Source organism: Cucurbita pepo, chromosome 5 (genome assembly GCF_057944985.1).
Source record: "Cucurbita pepo subsp. pepo isolate OVF chromosome 5, ASM5794498v1, whole genome shotgun sequence".
Lineage (NCBI taxonomy): Eukaryota > Viridiplantae > Streptophyta > Magnoliopsida > Cucurbitales > Cucurbitaceae > Cucurbita > Cucurbita pepo.
This window is the reverse complement of record NC_141802.1, coordinates 4,932,424-4,950,188: the sequence shown is the minus strand read 5'-3', so window position 1 is coordinate 4,950,188 and position 17,765 is coordinate 4,932,424. Positions and strand designations below refer to the sequence as shown.

At 34.4% G+C, this 17,765-nt stretch overlaps 2 protein-coding genes across 2 annotated transcripts; one reads left to right on the top strand and one right to left on the bottom strand.

The window, feature by feature from the left end:
- Positions 1-4,079: 4,079 nt before the first annotated feature.
- Positions 4,080-6,336, bottom strand: LOC111796018 (uncharacterized). Its single transcript, XM_023678699.2, has 4 exons — positions 6,197-6,336; positions 6,022-6,109; positions 5,454-5,928; positions 4,080-4,579 (listed from the first exon to the last, which is right to left on the bottom strand). Exons 1-4 carry the CDS (start codon positions 6,222-6,224, stop codon positions 4,250-4,252), a joined length of 921 nt encoding a protein of 306 aa, XP_023534467.2. The 5' UTR covers positions 6,225-6,336; the 3' UTR covers positions 4,080-4,249.
- A 2,438-nt stretch (positions 6,337-8,774) lies between these two features.
- On the top strand, positions 8,775-12,403 carry LOC111795977 (MLO-like protein 6). The gene is made up of 14 exons (XM_023678643.2): positions 8,775-9,053; positions 9,137-9,194; positions 9,299-9,552; positions 9,662-9,778; positions 9,876-9,936; positions 10,003-10,091; positions 10,554-10,628; positions 10,711-10,805; positions 10,884-10,933; positions 11,029-11,069; positions 11,150-11,359; positions 11,555-11,622; positions 11,699-11,759; positions 11,827-12,403. The coding sequence occupies exons 1-14, from the start codon at positions 8,931-8,933 to the stop codon at positions 12,283-12,285; spliced, it is 1,761 nt and encodes a 586-aa protein (XP_023534411.2). The 5' UTR covers positions 8,775-8,930; the 3' UTR covers positions 12,286-12,403.
- The last annotated feature ends 5,362 nt before the right edge of the window (positions 12,404-17,765 follow it).

The following is a 17,765-nucleotide window of genomic DNA, read 5'->3' as shown; positions in this document are numbered from 1 at the left end:
TAAATAAAAGTATATCCCCACAGCTGAGTTATTTATTTAACAATTTAAACTTTCATTTATGACCATTAATCTCTTCTCAACTATATTAAATTCCCATTATATACAAAATTTAATGATTTATTTTTTCAGTAAATTTAGCCGGGTTATATTTTTGTTTTTTTTTTTTTTTTATTTCTTAATAAAACCTCATAAATAATATTTATGATTTGATAAAACCGGGAGGCTTTTCCTACATTTTATTAAACCATGTGATATAATTTAAACAAACATTAATTGTTTTATATATTTATTTATCAAACCATCTTTATTTTATTTATTATTGATTATATATATAGACCGACATTGATCACCGTTATAATTTTTTAGGTTAAATTAATAAAAATATTCGTAAATTTTGTACTATTTTATCTTGAAAATACTCTTAATACTTTTTAAATATTCAATAATAACTTTAAATTTTAAAAATAAATAAATAAATAAAAATTACACTAATGGAAATCTTTAATATTTTGTTTAAAAAATATCCGACTTTATAAAATTTCAATATTTTTTAAATTCTTTTTAAGAGCGTTACTACTATATTCAAAGAATACCCATCAAACTTTAAAAAATAATATTAACGCATTTTCTTTTTATAAAAAAAAAGTTTTAAAAAATTATTGCCATTAATAATATGAACAAAATTCATCTATCGACATATCATCGATTATCTTCAAATTTTTTAATGTCACCTTTAAAAATTCATAAGTTTTTTTTTTTTAATTTCTACTGGTATTTTTTTTAATTATTTAAAAAAGTTTAAAAGTGTTTTTAAATTATTTTTTTAAAATTTAAGTATAGTAATGACTTTTTTAAAAATTCAATAAGAAACCCGAATATTTTTAAAACAATTCATTAATTTTTTCAAAATATGTATAATTTTGAAAAGAAGGAATTTATTTGGTGGTGTGTTTAGAGGGAGGAGAAATGGTGTGTGCTTTACACGACCATTATAGTGCACGTGGGGATGAAAATATAGAAAGAAATAATAATTGTATAATTTTTAAAAACAACAATAAATAAAATATAGAAGGAGGAAGCAAAAATAAAAATAAAAATAAAAATAAAAAAGGAAAGATACGTAACATCATGGTGAGAGACAGTGAGAGGTCACACCAACAATTGTCGCCAAAAAATATTTAAAAAGAAAAAGAAAATAGAAAAAATAGAAAACACTTTATTAAAGGCGTAAACGCTTACTGTCCCCTGCCCTTCTCCTCTCTCTCTCTCTCTCTCTCTCTCTCTCTCTCCCCATTTCCAATATTATCACAATTTTACCCTCACTAAAATCCAATTAACTTTTTAATTTTTATTTTTTATTTTCTTAATATAAAGCTTTCACATTTAAATATAAATATTAGTGAAAATAGGAGCTTTTCAAGTAATTACGTACCAAGTTAAAAATATATTTTTTTAAGTTTAAAGTTATTTTTCAAACAAAATATTAATAATTTACCACCAAAAACAACAATATAATTACGAGTAATTGTGTAAGTTTATAATTCAAAGAATATAATTATTAGTTTATAAATTGTATTTATTTATATTTATATGTTTTTTTTCAACATTTTGCTCCTCCACTCCCTTGGCAAAAAAAAAAAAAAGTAAAAAGTAAATAAAAAAAAGTGAAAACATAAAAGTGTTAATTAAACCAAATTTATGGTTATGTTGTTTTATTTGACAGTTTAATGAATATGTGTGTTGTCGGGTAGATTTTGTTTGTATTAGCCTCCATCTCTTTTTTTTTTTTTTTTTTTTTTTTTTTTTTTTTTTTTTTTTTTGCTTTAATCGCCCCATCTTTCCTACTATTTCCCATATGTCCATGTGTTTCTATCTTTTCTTTTTTTTCAACCCAACCCCTCATCTTTACTTTATTTACACTTTCACATTCATCTCCTCTTCTCCCTCCTTCAAAATCTTAATTTAATTTAAACACTAATAAACCTAATTAAGGAGTTTCTCTAATTCCAAACTTTGACTAATCCATATTATAATTAAGGATCTTCATCGGACTCCAAAATTCAACCACAAATCATAAAAGTTTGGTACTATCATTTGTTTTCCCCAATTTGTATTGAGAAGATTTTTTAGAAAATTGAAAAAATTTGACCAACCAAAAATAGGGTTACAACTCAACCCTATTTTTAAGATTATTACAAAAATAAAAAATATTTATCCTTTGTAAACTAATGGAGTTCAGTGATTTGTGAACGTTTGATATTTAAATTCTATGATATTTTAGTTATTCATGTAAACTGCATGGTAGATAAGTATATATTTTCTTAAATAACAAAAAAAAATAAGAACAATCTGACAAACTAACCAATTTTTTGATCCAGTTGTGAACGGTAGTTAGGTTTACTCGAATCACCAATTGGTTTGATTTTTTTTTTTTTTTTTTTTTTTGAAGGGTACATCCGTAAATGTAATCAAAGTTAAAAACTCAAAACGAAGTTGAAAAAGGTGTTTGAAAATAGTGGTGTAATTCAGGCCTATTTATGTGCCCAAACAGAGGAATCCAACCAGTTCTATTATTGTTTTTTTGGTTAATAATAATTAAAAAAAAAAAAAAAAAAAAAAAAAAAAAAAAGGAGAAATAAGGAGGAGCTGTGGGTCCTACTTTTAGAGGGGGACAAATGGTATCCCCATGATGACATGGGAATAATTACTTGCTTTTAACAAAGTTTCAATCCTCTATTTCAAACCCAAACATGATCCCACAATTATCATCATACCATAAATAAATTTAATATTATACATTTTAATTTAACAGTAATAAATAAAGTAATGAACATAATCTAAGACAAAATATTTTTAAAAAAAACATCAATAACAATAAAGTTTGATTGATTAAAGTTGTAAAGTGAGAAAGAAACAGAAATAAAACTCAATTATTTTCATCAAAACAAAAACCAAACAAGACAGAATCTAGAAGTCTTTATGTTTGAGAAATGAAATGGGCCTAGTTGGGCTCGGTGGCTGTCACTGTCCCCTTCTCCCTTTGAAATATCAAATCAATGTTTTATAAGATTTATGGGACGGCATGTTTTGTTCGCTAAATGGCCTCATATTGTGCTGTTCAACGTTATGGCTCGTGTCCAATATCCTCAACCCATCATAGGGCCCAATATCAATTCCACTGCCCCCGCCCTTCTTTCTCGGCATCTTAAAACAGTCAGGCTGACCAAACTAGACAATATCTGCTAAGACTATTACAAATGGCATCAAAGTCTGTCGCTAAACAGTGTGAGACACTGGCCAGAGTAGATCTGGACCCTCTACATAGCAAACACGTTTTAAAATGGTGAAGCTAACGATGATATGTAAGGCCAAAGCAGACAATAGCTACTAACGGTGGACTTACACGGTTACAAAAACATTTTGAATAATGGTATTTATATGTAGTTTTACTATCAACTGCAATGTTTTCGTTAATGTTCGTTTTGGTTCTAACACTGTGTTAAGAGAGGGCCGATTGCGACAACAAATGAGGTGGTGGTGTGGCGGGTAGGGGACAAGGTGTTGACAGTGTGTTTGGATCAATCAAATTAAATGGGGGTGTTTTGTATGCGCATAAGCCTTGCAAAATGGGGAGGGGACCAATTATAAAGGACAATTATGTGATGTCCTTTCTATTTTCCTATAATGGGTCCAACTTTGCTTTCTTAGTGAGCGCCCGAGGCTGATTGATGGACTCACTTTACTCTGTTCAAGCAAACTTAGCCTTATCTTTGATTCTTACTACCTACCATGTAACAGCTTAGGAGCCAAACAAAACTCGACACCATTCGATCCAACCAAATCAATCCATGTCGGGTAGTTTCAATTTGGTTATGCATTATTGAAAAAAAAAAGTGAACACGAGTGTAGTGTTAATCTACCTACACTCCAACTCTCGAGTCAGTACTAGAGTCTTAGATTAGCTTAAACCATAAAATTTATGAGTGATTTTGTATGTACCTTTGAATGTCGTCTTCCGAGTACCGATTTCATTGGCTCGATCTCAAACCAACCCCCATCCAATCACTTTACACTCCCAGTGACAAGTGGAACACAAATCCGTATCATGTATGTTTGATGAATATCAAGCAATCTTTAAATCATTTGCCTAGTATACAAAATAGAATATGAAAATGGCAATGCAAAACACAAAATTGGATGCATTTATAGAACACAAGCTGAACTAAGGCTACAAAATCAAATTCCGGTGTCATGTTTGATGGGTTTGTTCTGGTTCCATAGGCAAAGAACTTGGACATCTTTGGCATGTCTCCAGCTCTCCAACATCAGTTCCCACAATCTCATCTTTATCGAATTCACTGCTACTGAATTCTGGGGTCCTAGATTCGATTGCCGTAGTCTGATTACCTTCGTTGAGTTCACTGTCACAAATTTTAGTAGACGGATTGTGGGGGCCGCTAATGTTTTCATCTTGAAGTAAGCCGTAGCTAAGACTCACATCCTTCCACTCAGTTTTCATAGATAGATGTTCATGCCGAGTCAAGTAACGCTTTAGCTCGACCTTGAGGTTCCTGATCGGCTGTTGCAATAGACCAGATATCAATATAAATGGGAATGTAAAAACTGAGTTCTAAGCAGACCCAAAAGATCAAGGAGAAATTCAGGAAGACTCTTGTTCTTATGGCCAACAATTAGTCGTATTTTAAGAATAGATGGCACAGTGGCAACAAATTCAAGAGTGGAAAGGTGATGAACATGAAATTAGAAAAAAGAAGATACTTATCCAGTTAGATGTTTCACAAGACAAGATTCTCTTTGATAAAACTCTCGAATTTATTAGAGGATGGTTATACAACTACTACAGCCCACTGCTATAAGATGTTGTCATCTTTTTTAGGCGGTCCTTTCTGAGTTTCTCCTCAAAATTTTTAAAACACGTCTATTAGTTTCTATACCCTTGTAAAGTATGTTTCATTCTTATCCTTAACCGACGTGGATCTCATAATCCACCACTTCAAGATTTATTGATTTTGCTGCTACTTGTTCCTCTCTCTTCCATCAATATGGGATCTCGCAGATTAAACGGGCAGGAACTTGATACTAAACCAATATTGGCACCTCAATGTTTCACAGGAAATAATCTCTCTTTTCTATAGTTCTAACTATGGGTTGGGGGGCATGGGAAGGAATTAGCTGTGAGACCTGCCACTCTAGAAAATTCAAGAGAAACACGAAAGCCATGATATTACGTTCTTGTTTCTTCTTTTGCTGACTAATTTAATTCTAATTATGTCCAGACTACCTCATAATCACTTCCAAAGACATGCCATTAACAGCCTTTTGCAAAAATGGTCAAAATCAAAGTACTTTTTCTAGCATTACTAATGCTATAAGCTCTTCTAGATATGATCAGAGGTAAAGATAAAGATGTTCGAATATGTCATTTACACTACCTCGGCATTGCAGACATATGCAAGGCGAAAGAAATCAGCTGACACAAAATGCTTCCCAACGGATTCAGCCGATTTGATCTGAGCAACCCAATATGACGAAGTCTCCATCTTGTCAAAACGACAATTACTGCATTTTTCCGCAGTCTGATAAGGGGTGCCAGCGTTTCTCATCTTATGCAAACGAGGCCTAGCCACCGGCGTCTGAGGCTCCACAACGTCGTTCATAACACGCAAATCCTTTATGGCCGTTTCCATAAATTGCTGCTTGGTGCTAGGGCTCTTCTTCTTTGGCCTCGGATTCAACTTTTCAGTGATCTTCTTCTGATCAGCAGTAGCATTGACGGCGATTTGAGTTAATCGAGTGGATTTAGGTTGTTTCTTAACAGCTCCAATTAAGGGCTTAGCTAAGGGATTTTCATTTACTGATTTGATTGGAATGTTTGAGCTCCGAACAATTCCAAAAACTCGTTTCTGCCTAATGGTAACAACAAGATTCATACTCTACTACAGAAGAACATGATTCAACAAGGAAATTCCGAATGAAATCGAGAATAATAAAGTATAAAACCTGGAAATAGGAGGTTGAAGGGCAGTGATTTGGGGCGCTTCACAGGCTGGCTTTCGGATGAATTTCGGTTTAGAAGAAACAGGTTTCACTGACGATTTGAAGCAAATTTGAGAGAAATCAGTAACGAAATCAAGCAGAAATGAATGAGAAAACAAAAAACAAAACAGATCAATACCTGGAATCCGGGAGAGTTTAGGATCCATTAATTGCAAAGAATCGAGAGAGTAGAGTTGAATTAAGGCCGATCTTTCTGCAAATCCAGATATGCGGAAACAGGGGAGAGAGAACGGTTAGATCAGGACAGATGGAATTTCTTGAAGTTCAAAATTAGAAAAAGGCGGGAACGAGGTACTATTTAAATGGGCCGGGCTTCAACTCTTACGGCCCAGTTTTAGAGCCCAACCTAATATTAATTAATTTAATCATTTAATCTGTAAGTGAATATTAATTAAATAAGTTATAAAAAAAAAAAAAAAAAAAAAACATTTCATTAAAAACATAAAAATCATTAAAACTGATAAGCCCCCTTTAGTGATAAGGGCCAAGGGGCGGCTGGAATTTCTAGAATATGTAATATATGGAAAAAACGATGAAGAAACAAATAACGGTCCAGAATTGCGGTCTAAAAAGGGGACAACCCGGTCCGCATTCTACCTTCAATTACGTGTCAACACGTGTGACGATGAATTCTAAATTGCTGACGTGTGGAAATACGATTTGTCATTGACTGATAAAAAAGCAAAAATTACAAACGAACCCCTTGCATGAAGTTTGACCGAAGAAGAAGAATTAGGACTTTAAAGTCAGAAAATTATTTAAGTAATATGAATAAAATTGTATTTATAATTCACAAATTTCCTTTGAAATTTAAAATATAATATCTGAAAAGAATATACATATTATCATATTATTTTTGCGTACAGTTAGGTGGCTGAGCCCGCAAGTGGGCGTTTTTTCTTTTGGAATAAATGTTTATTTATTTATTTATTCGTTTAATTAGAAAATCATTTGTCACCGACATTGTATAAACACAGGTGTTGTTGGTGTATCTCTGGGGTTTAACGGTTGGAATATAGGAATTATATTATTAAAAATTGATTATATGTATATATATATTTGTCAAACAAGCTATAGTCTTCTTAGAGAGTCGCATGTGATACTTGTGGTATCGGTAGATTTCGAGAATGAATGACACCTTAATATTTGTACGGTGTTTATATTAACAATTAAAAAACGGAAGACTATGAGCAATTTGTTTAAATTAATTAATTTGAGGAGTTTTTATATCTCGAGAGATGAGTCGAGGGTAACTCTCGCTTGACCAAATTCTTAGAATCCTATGAAAATCGAACTACTTTTGATGTGAGATCAAAAAAGAAAAGAAAAAAAAGGCATGGTTATTGTTCCTATCGTTCAAAGGTTGTTGGGCCTCGAGAGAGTTTGATTGTGAGATTTCACATTGGTTGGAGTGAAAATCTCTCCCTAATAAACACGATTTGAAACCGTGAGATTGACGACTATACATAATGAACCAAAACGAACAATATCGGATATTTGTGAGTTTGGACCGTAAATAGGCAATAATTATTTTTAAACTTTTAATAAATTAAATTTCAAAATGGTTTTCCGGAGTTGATTTTGGATAATTATTTTAAAAAGAGTAATATAATTTAAATTAGGTCCGTACGATATATAATATAGTGATTTAAATTAAATAAATGAATGAAAATTGGAAAATCCTTTTCTTTCGGAAAGAAACACCATATGGGCGGTATTAATTGCTATTAAATGGTTTGAATTGTAGCTGACGTCATACCTTTTATTTTATTTTATTATTTTTTCAAAAGTAACATTGTTCAAATGTCATAATAATGTAACCAAAAAATGGTTGATTATGAGTATTTGATAATTGAAAGATATTTTAATGATTTAACGACTAACGATCCATTAATTTTGTTACCAAATTAGTTTTAAAAAAACACGACAACTAATTTATTAATATTAAAACTTGCGTTAAAAGTAGAATTATACTTCTGGTTTAAATGTCCAAATTCTTCGAGTTGAAAATAAAAAAAAGACAAAATAAAGAATTAAAGTCTTCTTGTAATACCTAATATGGATTTTTTTAAGCACATTATTTCTCTTTTGTATTCAAAAACAAAAACTCATTTTTCGCAAAATTTATATTTAAATAGAGAATAAAAGAGAAAGTGAATAGAGATTTCTATTTACTAATTAAACCAGGTGGTCGATAATAATAATATTTCTCATCTCCCTCTTCATACAGAATCTACCAAATCTCCTCTCCTTTATATTTTTGTTTATAAAATATTATTCAATTTTACATTTTTTATAGAAATTATTTAAAAAATAAAATGAAAAAAAATTACCGTAGAGAACCCGATCCCGTGAGGATTCCCCTCGTCAACCCCACAAAAATAAACGGACTTTTATTCATATCATACACACGAGTTTCTCTTCTATTATTGTCAAATTAAAATAAGATTAATGATTATGTTAGGTATGCCAAGAAAATAGAGTCTACAACTTATAGAAGGCTAATGTTGAAAATGGGAGAGTGACGTCATTTTTAAAATAAATTATTAATGTTTATAAACATGATATATAACGTGATTGATTCAGACGTAGGATTAATTAAGAATCCAATTTGAAAATTAGTCAAAAAAAAAAAAAAAAAAAAAAAAAAAAAACTCCAATAATTAGAAGAAAGAAAGAAATAAATAATTGATAAGGATAATCATACAACGGAGGAGGTTCATAATTGTGTCTGTTTCTCTTACGCGTTCTAAAGTCAAAACTCATCGTTTTGCCTTCACTTCCAACCTCTCCCCATTTTATTGTTTATCAATCCTCTTCTTCTCCTCTTTCTCCTCAAAAAAAACTTCCCGATGGCCGGAGGTGGCGCCGGAAGGTCCTTGGAAGAGACGGCCACATGGGCCGTCGCCGCCGTCTGCTTCGTCTTGGTCTTGATTTCCATTGTCATCGAACATAGCCTGCATCTCATCGGAAAGGTACCTACTCTAAACGCCACCGTTTCGTTTCATTTCATTTAACCCCATTATTTCTTCTATCATAATCTGTTTCTCTACTGTAGTGGTTTAAGAAGAAGCACAAACGAGCTCTTTACGAAGCCCTTGAGAAGATCAAAGCAGGTATCCATACATACATACATGCATGCATGGATACAACATACATATATATTTATATATATATATATATATATATATATAATCTGGGTGTTGTTTCAAAATTGTAGAGCTGATGCTATTGGGGTTCATATCGCTGCTGCTCACGGTAGGACAAAGCCTAATCACCAATGTTTGTATACCGGAAGACGTGGCGGCCACGTGGCATCCATGTAGCCCCCAAAAGGAAGAGGAATTAAGTAAACAAGATGACGTGTTGAACTCCGACACTAATCGCCGGAAGCTTCTCGCCGTCTCCCCTGTCAATGCCACTTTCCGGCGCGTCCTCGCTGGGGGCGGCGGAACCGACAAATGTGCTGCTAAGGTATGGAAAATAGAATATTTGAAAAGTATAAAAAATAAAAAAAATTGAATAATTAATTATAATAAAAACAAATTGGATATTTATTTATTATTATTTTGAAAATATATAGGGTAAGGTTCCATTTGTGTCGGAAGAAGGCATTCATCAGCTACACATATTCATCTTCGTGTTGGCTGTCTTCCATGTTCTGTACTGTGTTTTAACTTTGGCTTTAGGGAATGCTAAGGTATGTGTAAATTCATTAATTAAATCCCAATTTTATTATTTATTATTATTTGTTTTCTTTAATGATTTTTTTTTTTTTTTTATTTTTATAAAAAAAGATGAGAAGTTGGAAAGCATGGGAGAAGGAAACAAGAACTGTGGAGTACCAATTTTCGCACGGTAAATTAAATTTATATTTATTTATTTATTTCCGTGTGAATTAATGTTTATGTCTAAATACGACAGATCCAGAGCGGTTCCGATTTGCAAGAGACACATCGTTCGGGAGAAGACATTTGAGTTTTTGGACCAAATCTCCTTCTCTCGTATGGATTGTAAGATTAATCATCTCTCAGACTTTCGAGTTTTATTAAACATAAAATTTAATTTAATATTTAATATATTAATTAATTTAAAATCAAATCAAATATGTTTTTTTTTTTGTAGGACGTTTATAATTTTTTTTAAGGTTATTTGTTTTGTTTTTGTGTTTTTTGGGGACAGATTTTAATTGCATTTTAACGGCGTTTATGATTGGGCGTTTAATTCTTTTGACTTTTTTGTATAGGAAAGCTTCTTCAACCTTCATTTATGAACCTCCCCTCCCCCTACCCTATATATTTTCATTTTCATATTTAATTCTTTGTTGAATTGCATTTTTCAATTACATTATTAAATCTTTTAAATTATATTTCTAAACTAAATTGACGATTGATACGTGATTGACGTGAAAATCATAATTTTTAATTGAGTTATTTAATACGAAACTTTAATTTATTTTATATTTTTTGGAATAGGTTTGTTTCTTCAGACAATTTGTTCGGTCTGTTCCTAAAGTTGATTACTTAACCTTAAGACATGGTTTCGTCATGGTTAGTTCTAATTTTCTTTCTCAGTAAATTTAATATTTACAAAATTAATATTTACCTATTAAAAATTAATATTTTCAATTAGGCTCATCTCGCACCACATAGCGATCAGAAATTCGACTTTCAAAAATACATTAAACGATCCCTCGAAGAAGATTTCAAGGTCGTCGTTAGTATCAGGTAAATATTATTATACCAATTCTGCCCCTCTCTTTTTTTCTTATTTACTTTTATGCCCCTAATTCATTAATTCTGCAGCCCTCCAATCTGGTTTTTGGCTGTCCTCTTCCTACTCTTCAACACCCATGGTGAGTAAACTCAAATTAATTAGCCTAATTCATAATTAATTAACTATTACTAAACTAAACGCATAGTTAATTAACTTGTTGGGTGGGATTTGCAGGGTGGAGGGCGTACCTATGGCTTCCATTTATCCCATTAATCGTAAGATTAAGTAATTTAATTAAGGTTTAAAATGGGTGTATTTGATTAATTAATTAATTAATTAATTAAATTTTGTGCAGATTGTATTACTGGTGGGGACGAAATTGCAAGTGATAATTACGAAAATGGCAGTGAGGATTCAAGAAAGAGGCGAGGTGGTGAAGGGGGTGCCGGTGGTCGAGCCAGGGGACGAGCTTTTCTGGTTCAATCGGCCTCGCCTCATTCTTTATCTCATCAACTTCGTGCTGTTTCAGAACGCCTTTCAGCTCGCTTTCTTTGCTTGGACTTGGGTATGTTAGTTTAACACGACTCTCTAAAATAGTATGATATTGTCACTTTGAGCCTAAGCTCTCGTGATTTTGCTTTGGGCTTCCTCAAAATGCCTCGTAACAATGGAGATAATAACTCTTGATTATAAACTCACGATCATTGTCTCTTAATTTCTTTGAACTATTTTAATTCCATTTCGTAATTCAATTTTACAGAAAGAATTCGGGATGAAATCGTGCTTCCACGAGCACGTAGAGGATTTGGTAATCAGAATAACGATGGGGTGAGTGAGTTTGTAATCTTTAACGATCGTGAAATCAAATATTTACGTAGCTAATTAGATCTTGTGATTGCAACAGGGTCCTCGTTCAAATCCTTTGTAGTTATGTTACGTTGCCTCTTTACGCTCTCGTTACACAGGTAAAGTCATTACATTATGTTACAATTCCAAAACTCGTTCTAATTGTTTGTTTTTCTGTTTTTCTAGATGGGTTCCACAATGAAGCCAACGATTTTCAACGAAAGGGTAGCAACGGCGTTAAAAAACTGGCACCACACGGCTCGCAAACACATTAAGCAAAATCAGGGTTCCATCACGCCTATGTCTAGTCGCCCGCCAACCCCGTCCCACCATATGTCGCCGATGCACCTCCTCCGCCACTACCGAACCCAATTGGACAGTGTCCACACCTCTCCCAGACGGTCCGTTTTTGACAATGACCACTGGGACCCTGACTCAACGTCGCCGTCGCATCGCTTTCACCCTCGCGACATGGAGACAGGCGGTGATGTTGAAGTTGAGACTGATCATTCAAACCAACCCAATTCAACTCAAGTCGTGGATGTGGATGTTCAGCCAATGGAAATGAATAATGATTCTGAACAGCATGAGATTAAAATGGGTTCGAATGAATTTTCGTTTGACAAAAGAATTGATAGAATATGATGCTATTTGTATACTTTGTTTTTGGTTGATGTAAATGAAGGGGATACTTATCGTTTTAGTTAGTAGCCCAATGTAATAAATTTATTTTAATTGCAATAAAATTTATAATTTTAAAATATTCAAATTAATTTTTTATTTTATTAAACCTCATTTATTTTAACAAATTACTTTTTTACCCATTTGTAAACTCACAACTTTTCTTTCCCAGTAGTTGCGTGAGGGTCAAATGGACAATTATTAAACTTTAAAGCATCCCAATGAGATATTTTCAAAAGGATAGATATTTTAAGAAAAGGTATGGATGGAGAAAAATTCATAGTCAGAGTAGATCATTTAATATTAATACTGTCACATCCCATATTGTTGAAGAAGGGAAAGCTAGTCTCTCAAGTAGTAGATTGTGATATCCCACATCGATTGAAGAGGAAAACTCTCTTGTCCTCTCATGGATTCTGAGATCTCATATCGGTGTTAGAGAAGGGAGTCTTAATCCCCTTATGGATTGTGAAATAGGCTAGTCTCTTAGGGGTGGAATGTGAGATCCCACATCGATTGGAGAGGGGAACTCTGTTCCTTTATAGATTGTGAGATTCCACGTCGGTTGGAGAGTGAACCCTAGTCCCCTTATGCATTGTGAGATCCCATATTAATTACAGAGGGGAACTCTGATTACATTTCCACATATGTTGGAGAGGGGAACCCTAGTCACCCTAGGAGATGTATGGTAAGATTTCATGTCTGTTGGAGAGAGGAACACTTGTCTCCACAGAGGATGGAGGGTGAGAACCCACATCTTTGGAGAAAATCTCCTTATAGTTTCAGAGTGCTTCTTTTGACGATGGTCATTCTTCACGATGTCGGCGACAATGAGCCGATCGATCTGCGTGAGCGGAGCAAGCGTCGCTTCGAGCATTACAGAGCCCAATGATTTTCAGCAGCCGGTTTGAATCATGATGTTTGGTTGTGAATGTTGGTGACAACAAAAATTGAAGTGAAATTGAGAGGAGTAATTTGAATGATTGGAAAGGGAGGTCATTTTATAGGACGGGATTTCATTGCTTCCCAGAGTTTGTTGGGATTTCTGTGGATGAAATTGCTTTCACCTCCTCCTTCTCCGTAGTAACTAAATTTGTTAAACAAATTACTACTTTTTCTATCTTTAGAAATGTATCTACTAGTGTCCCTTCAACACCCTCCCTTAAACTGAATTCTGCATAAATAAGTTTAGGACTTCATTTTATCTTCTTGATATACATCTTGGATTCTGCACATCCTCATCTTTCTTCTAAGCTTCTCGAACAATGGTTGTTTTAAGGGTTTTGTGAATAGGTCTGCAATTTGTTCATCACTTCGACAAAAGTTGAGTTCAATAATGTCTTCTTTACACAAATCACGCAAGAAATGAAATCGAACATCGATGTGCTTACTCCTTCCATGCAACACAGGATTTTTAGACAACTTAATAGTTGACATATTATCACAATATATAACCGTACCTGGTTGCTTCTGATTAAGAATTTCAAGCATTTTTCTTAACCAAATTGCTCGGCACGAGCATGTTGCTGCTGCCACAAATTCTGCTTCTGTAGTTGAGAGTGTTACAATAGGTTGCTTCTTTGAAGACCAGCAAATAACTCCTGAACTCATCATGAAAATACTTCCTGAAGTACTTTTACGATCATTTATATCACCTGCATAGTCGCTATCTGTATAGCCAACCATCTTCGGATCATCTCCTTTCTTGTAGAATACCCCCAAATCAAAGGTTCCTCTCACATAACGAAGTATCCTTCTTGCTGCATTGAGATGTTTTTCCGTTGGATGTTCCATGTAACGACTTATCATACTAACCGCATACATGATATCTGGTCTTGTTGAAGTTAAGTACATCAAACTTCCAACAATTTGTTTGAAGTACCTATTATCAACCTCTCGCCCTTCAATATCCTTGTGCAACTTCAAACCCAATTCTGATGGAGTTCCAAATGTGCACTTATCCAATTTAAATCTTTCAGGTAATTCTTGAGCATATTTCTTCTGACAGATAAAGTTACCTGCGAGAGTTTGAGTAACTTCTACTCCAAGAAAATATCTCATCAAACCAAGATCTGTCATTTCAAATTCCTTCATCATGCTCTTCTTAAAAAATTCAAACATTTCTTCATTAAGTAAATATTAAATCATCAACATATAAGCAAATAATGAGAATGTTACCTTCTTTTTCAGTTTTCACATACAACGGATGTTCATACGGGCATCTAGTGAATCCCATCTTTTCAAAATGAGAATCAATGCGACTGTACCATGCCTCGGAGCTTGCTTCAAACCGTACAAAGCTTTCTTCAACTTGTATACTTTTTCCTCTTTACCTTTTTGAACAAAACCTTCTGGTTGCTCCACATATACCTCTTCTTGAAGCTCTCCATGTAGGAAGGTCGATTTCACATCAAGTTGATAAATAGGCCAAGATTTCTGTGCTGCAATAGAAATTATAAGCCTGATAGTATCTTGACGTCCCATTGGTGCAAATACCTCCTTATAATCAACTCCATCCTTCTGCTTATATCCTTTTGCAACGAGTCGCGCCTTGTACTTATCCACCTCATTATTTTCATTCGACTTGGTTTTGAAAACCCATTTTACTCCGATTGTTTTCTGCCCTCTAGGAAGATTAGTGAGCTCCCAAGTCTTGTTCTTCTCTATGGATTTGATTTCACTGTCCATAGCTTCCTTCCATTTCTTCTCTTTTACCGCTTCTTCATAGACAATTGGATCACTATCCATAAAGAATAAGAATGCAAAATAAGTACTATCACTTGCTTCATAGTCCATCTCATAATCAACCATCCAATTTGGTCTCTTTCTTGTTCTTGGATTTCTTTGATTATGATCATGATCTTCTTCTACTGGTTCTTCTTGTTGAGCTTGTGATGAGCTCTCTCCATGCTCATAGTGAGGCTGAATAGGGGCTTCAGTTTGTTCTTTTTCAAGATCTACAGGAATCTACTGATTCACAGTGATCTTTTCTTCCCATGTCCAAGTCTTCTTTTCGTCAAAGATTACATCACGACTGACCACCACCTTCCTTGTCAAAGGATCATAGAGCTTGTATGCCTTAGAAGTCTCGCTTCCAAGGAACACACTTCAAACTCTTGTCCTCAAGTTTCTTCCTTTTCTCATCAGGAATGTGTGCATATGATATGCAACCAAAGATTCTAAAGTGGTCTACGGCAGGTTTTCTTCCGCTCCATGCTTCTTGTGGAGTCATATTTCTAACAAAAAAAGTAGGGCTCCGGTTGAGAATGTGAACAGACCACACGACAGCTTCTGGCCAGAATTCCTTCGGGACTTCTCCTTTAATTAGTAAACTTCGAACCATGTTGAGAATGGTCCTGTTTTTCCTTTCGGCTACACCATTTTGTTGTGGTGTATATGCTGTTGTTAACTGCCTCCTTATGTCTTTCTCTTCACAAAATTTAATAAACTAGTTCGAGCAGAACTCTCCACCTCTATCAGTTCTTAAAGCCTTGACTCTTCTTTCTGTTTCCGTCTTCATAGTAGCACAAATTTTTTAAAGCAATCAAAGGCTTCTGATTTGGCGTGCAAGAAATAAGTCCATGTTTTTCGACTAAAATTATCGATGAGGGTCATGAAATATTTCTTGTCACCATTTGATGCTGGAGAGATGGGACCACATATGTCTGAATGAATTAACTCCAAAATTGCTTCAGCTCTTCTTGATTTTTCGAATGGAAAAGAATTTCTTTCATGTTTTGCTACCACACAGCTCTCGCAAATTTCGGTTGGAGGAGTAATATCTGGCAACCCAGTTACCATCTTTTTTTAAGACAACGTCTTTAATCCTTTGAAGTGTAGATGACCATACCTAAAATGCCAAAGCCAGGTGGTATCTTCTTTCTTCGCCATCAAACTTTTGGCAACGATATTTAAAGTCAACGGATATAGACGGTTGGTGCTCATCTTCATCTTAGCAATCGATCCTCTTTTGGAGTCATAAATCTCACATTCATCATTTTGGAATGTGATCACATACCCCTTTTCTTGTAACTGACCAATACTAAGTAAGTTGGCCTTAAGATCAGGAACGTAGAATACATTAGAAATAAGACTCTACAAAGCCATTTCTAGTCTTGATATCTACTGTTCCTTTCCCCATCACTTGGATAGTTGAATTGTTGCCAAGAGAAACCGTAGTATGAAAATTTTCATCCGAGTTGAGAAGAATTCCTTACAACCTGTCATATGGTTGCTGCATCCAGAGTCTACGACTCATACACCTTGATCTGCAGCATGGAATGACATTAACAATGTCTCTTCTTCTCTTCTCTCCACAAAATTGGATTGATCTCTTTTCTCCTTTTGGAGCCTGGTATAGCATTCATTTTTGTAATGTCCAAGGTGTCCACATTTGTAGCATTCCACCTTAGACTTGTCAAAGTGTCTCTGCCTTTGTTGTCATAATCGTTTCTGACTAGATCTGCCTGCCAACATCTCCACTTCTTTCTCGACTGCCTCTTCTTTTCCCTCTACCTCTAGGGCTTGAAGTTTCACCTGGTGTGGATATCTTTAAGGCTGTCATCTCCTCTATTGCACTTGTACGATTGAGTCTCTGTTCATGTACTAACAGGGAGCTCATCTCTTCGATATTGTTTGCTTCTTCGATAGAACATACAATGTAATCGAACTTTGGAGTTAGTGATCGCAAAATCTTTTCTACGACCGCAACATCCGTGATTGAATCACCATGCATCCTCATTTTACTTGCAAGACTCATAACCTTGCCAATATAATCATTCACCGTTTCTCCCTTTTGCATTTGGAGAATTTCAAAGTCTCTTCTAACTGCTTGAAGTTGAGCACGCTTTACTCTCGTTGAGCCTTGATACTTCCTCGTCATAGAATCCCAAATTTCCTTGGATGTCTTCTGATGAAGCATTGTTTCCAAGATAGTCCTATCAATGGACTGAAATAAATAGTTCTTGACCTTCAGGTCCTTCAACTTCGATGATGAAGCATTGTTTCCAAGATAGTCCTATCAATGGACTGAAATAAATAGTTCTTGACCTTCAGGTCCTTCAACTTCGATGCTGCCAACAGTTGCTGTTGACCAGCTGATAGTACCTTGCCTTCATTTGGCTCTTCATAACCCGTCTCCACCATATCAAAAAACTTCTTTGATCTAAGAAAATTTTCCATCAACATCGCCCAATGATCATAGTGACCATCGAACCTCGGGATGGCGGGCTGAACGTAGCTCTCAACTTGTTTTTCTGCTGCCATTCTTACTGCTGCAAGATTGATCTGATACCCCTTGTTGGTGACAACAAAAATTGAAGTGAGATTGAGGGGAGGAGTGATTTGGATGATTGGAAAGGGAGGTCATTTTATAGGACGAGATTTCACTGCTTCCTGGAGTTGGTTGGGATTTCTGTGGATGAAATTGCTTTCACCTTCTCGTC

Coding starts and splice junctions, on each gene's coding strand:
- LOC111796018 (XM_023678699.2), bottom strand. CDS start 6,224: ATGGATCCTAAACTCTCCCGGATTCCAG. Junction 6,110..6,196: donor TAAACTCTCCCGGATTCCAG/GTATTGATCTGT, acceptor TCAAATCGTCAG/TGAAACCTGTTTCTTCTAAA. Junction 5,929..6,021: donor CTTCAACCTCCTATTTCCAG/GTTTTATACTTT, acceptor TGTTACCATTAG/GCAGAAACGAGTTTTTGGAA.
- LOC111795977 (XM_023678643.2), top strand. CDS start 8,931: ATGGCCGGAGGTGGCGCCGGAAGGTCCTTGGAAGAGACGGCCACATGG. Junction 9,054..9,136: donor GCCTGCATCTCATCGGAAAG/GTACCTACTCTA, acceptor TCTCTACTGTAG/TGGTTTAAGAAGAAGCACAA. Junction 11,360..11,554: donor CTTTCTTTGCTTGGACTTGG/GTATGTTAGTTT, acceptor TCAATTTTACAG/AAAGAATTCGGGATGAAATC.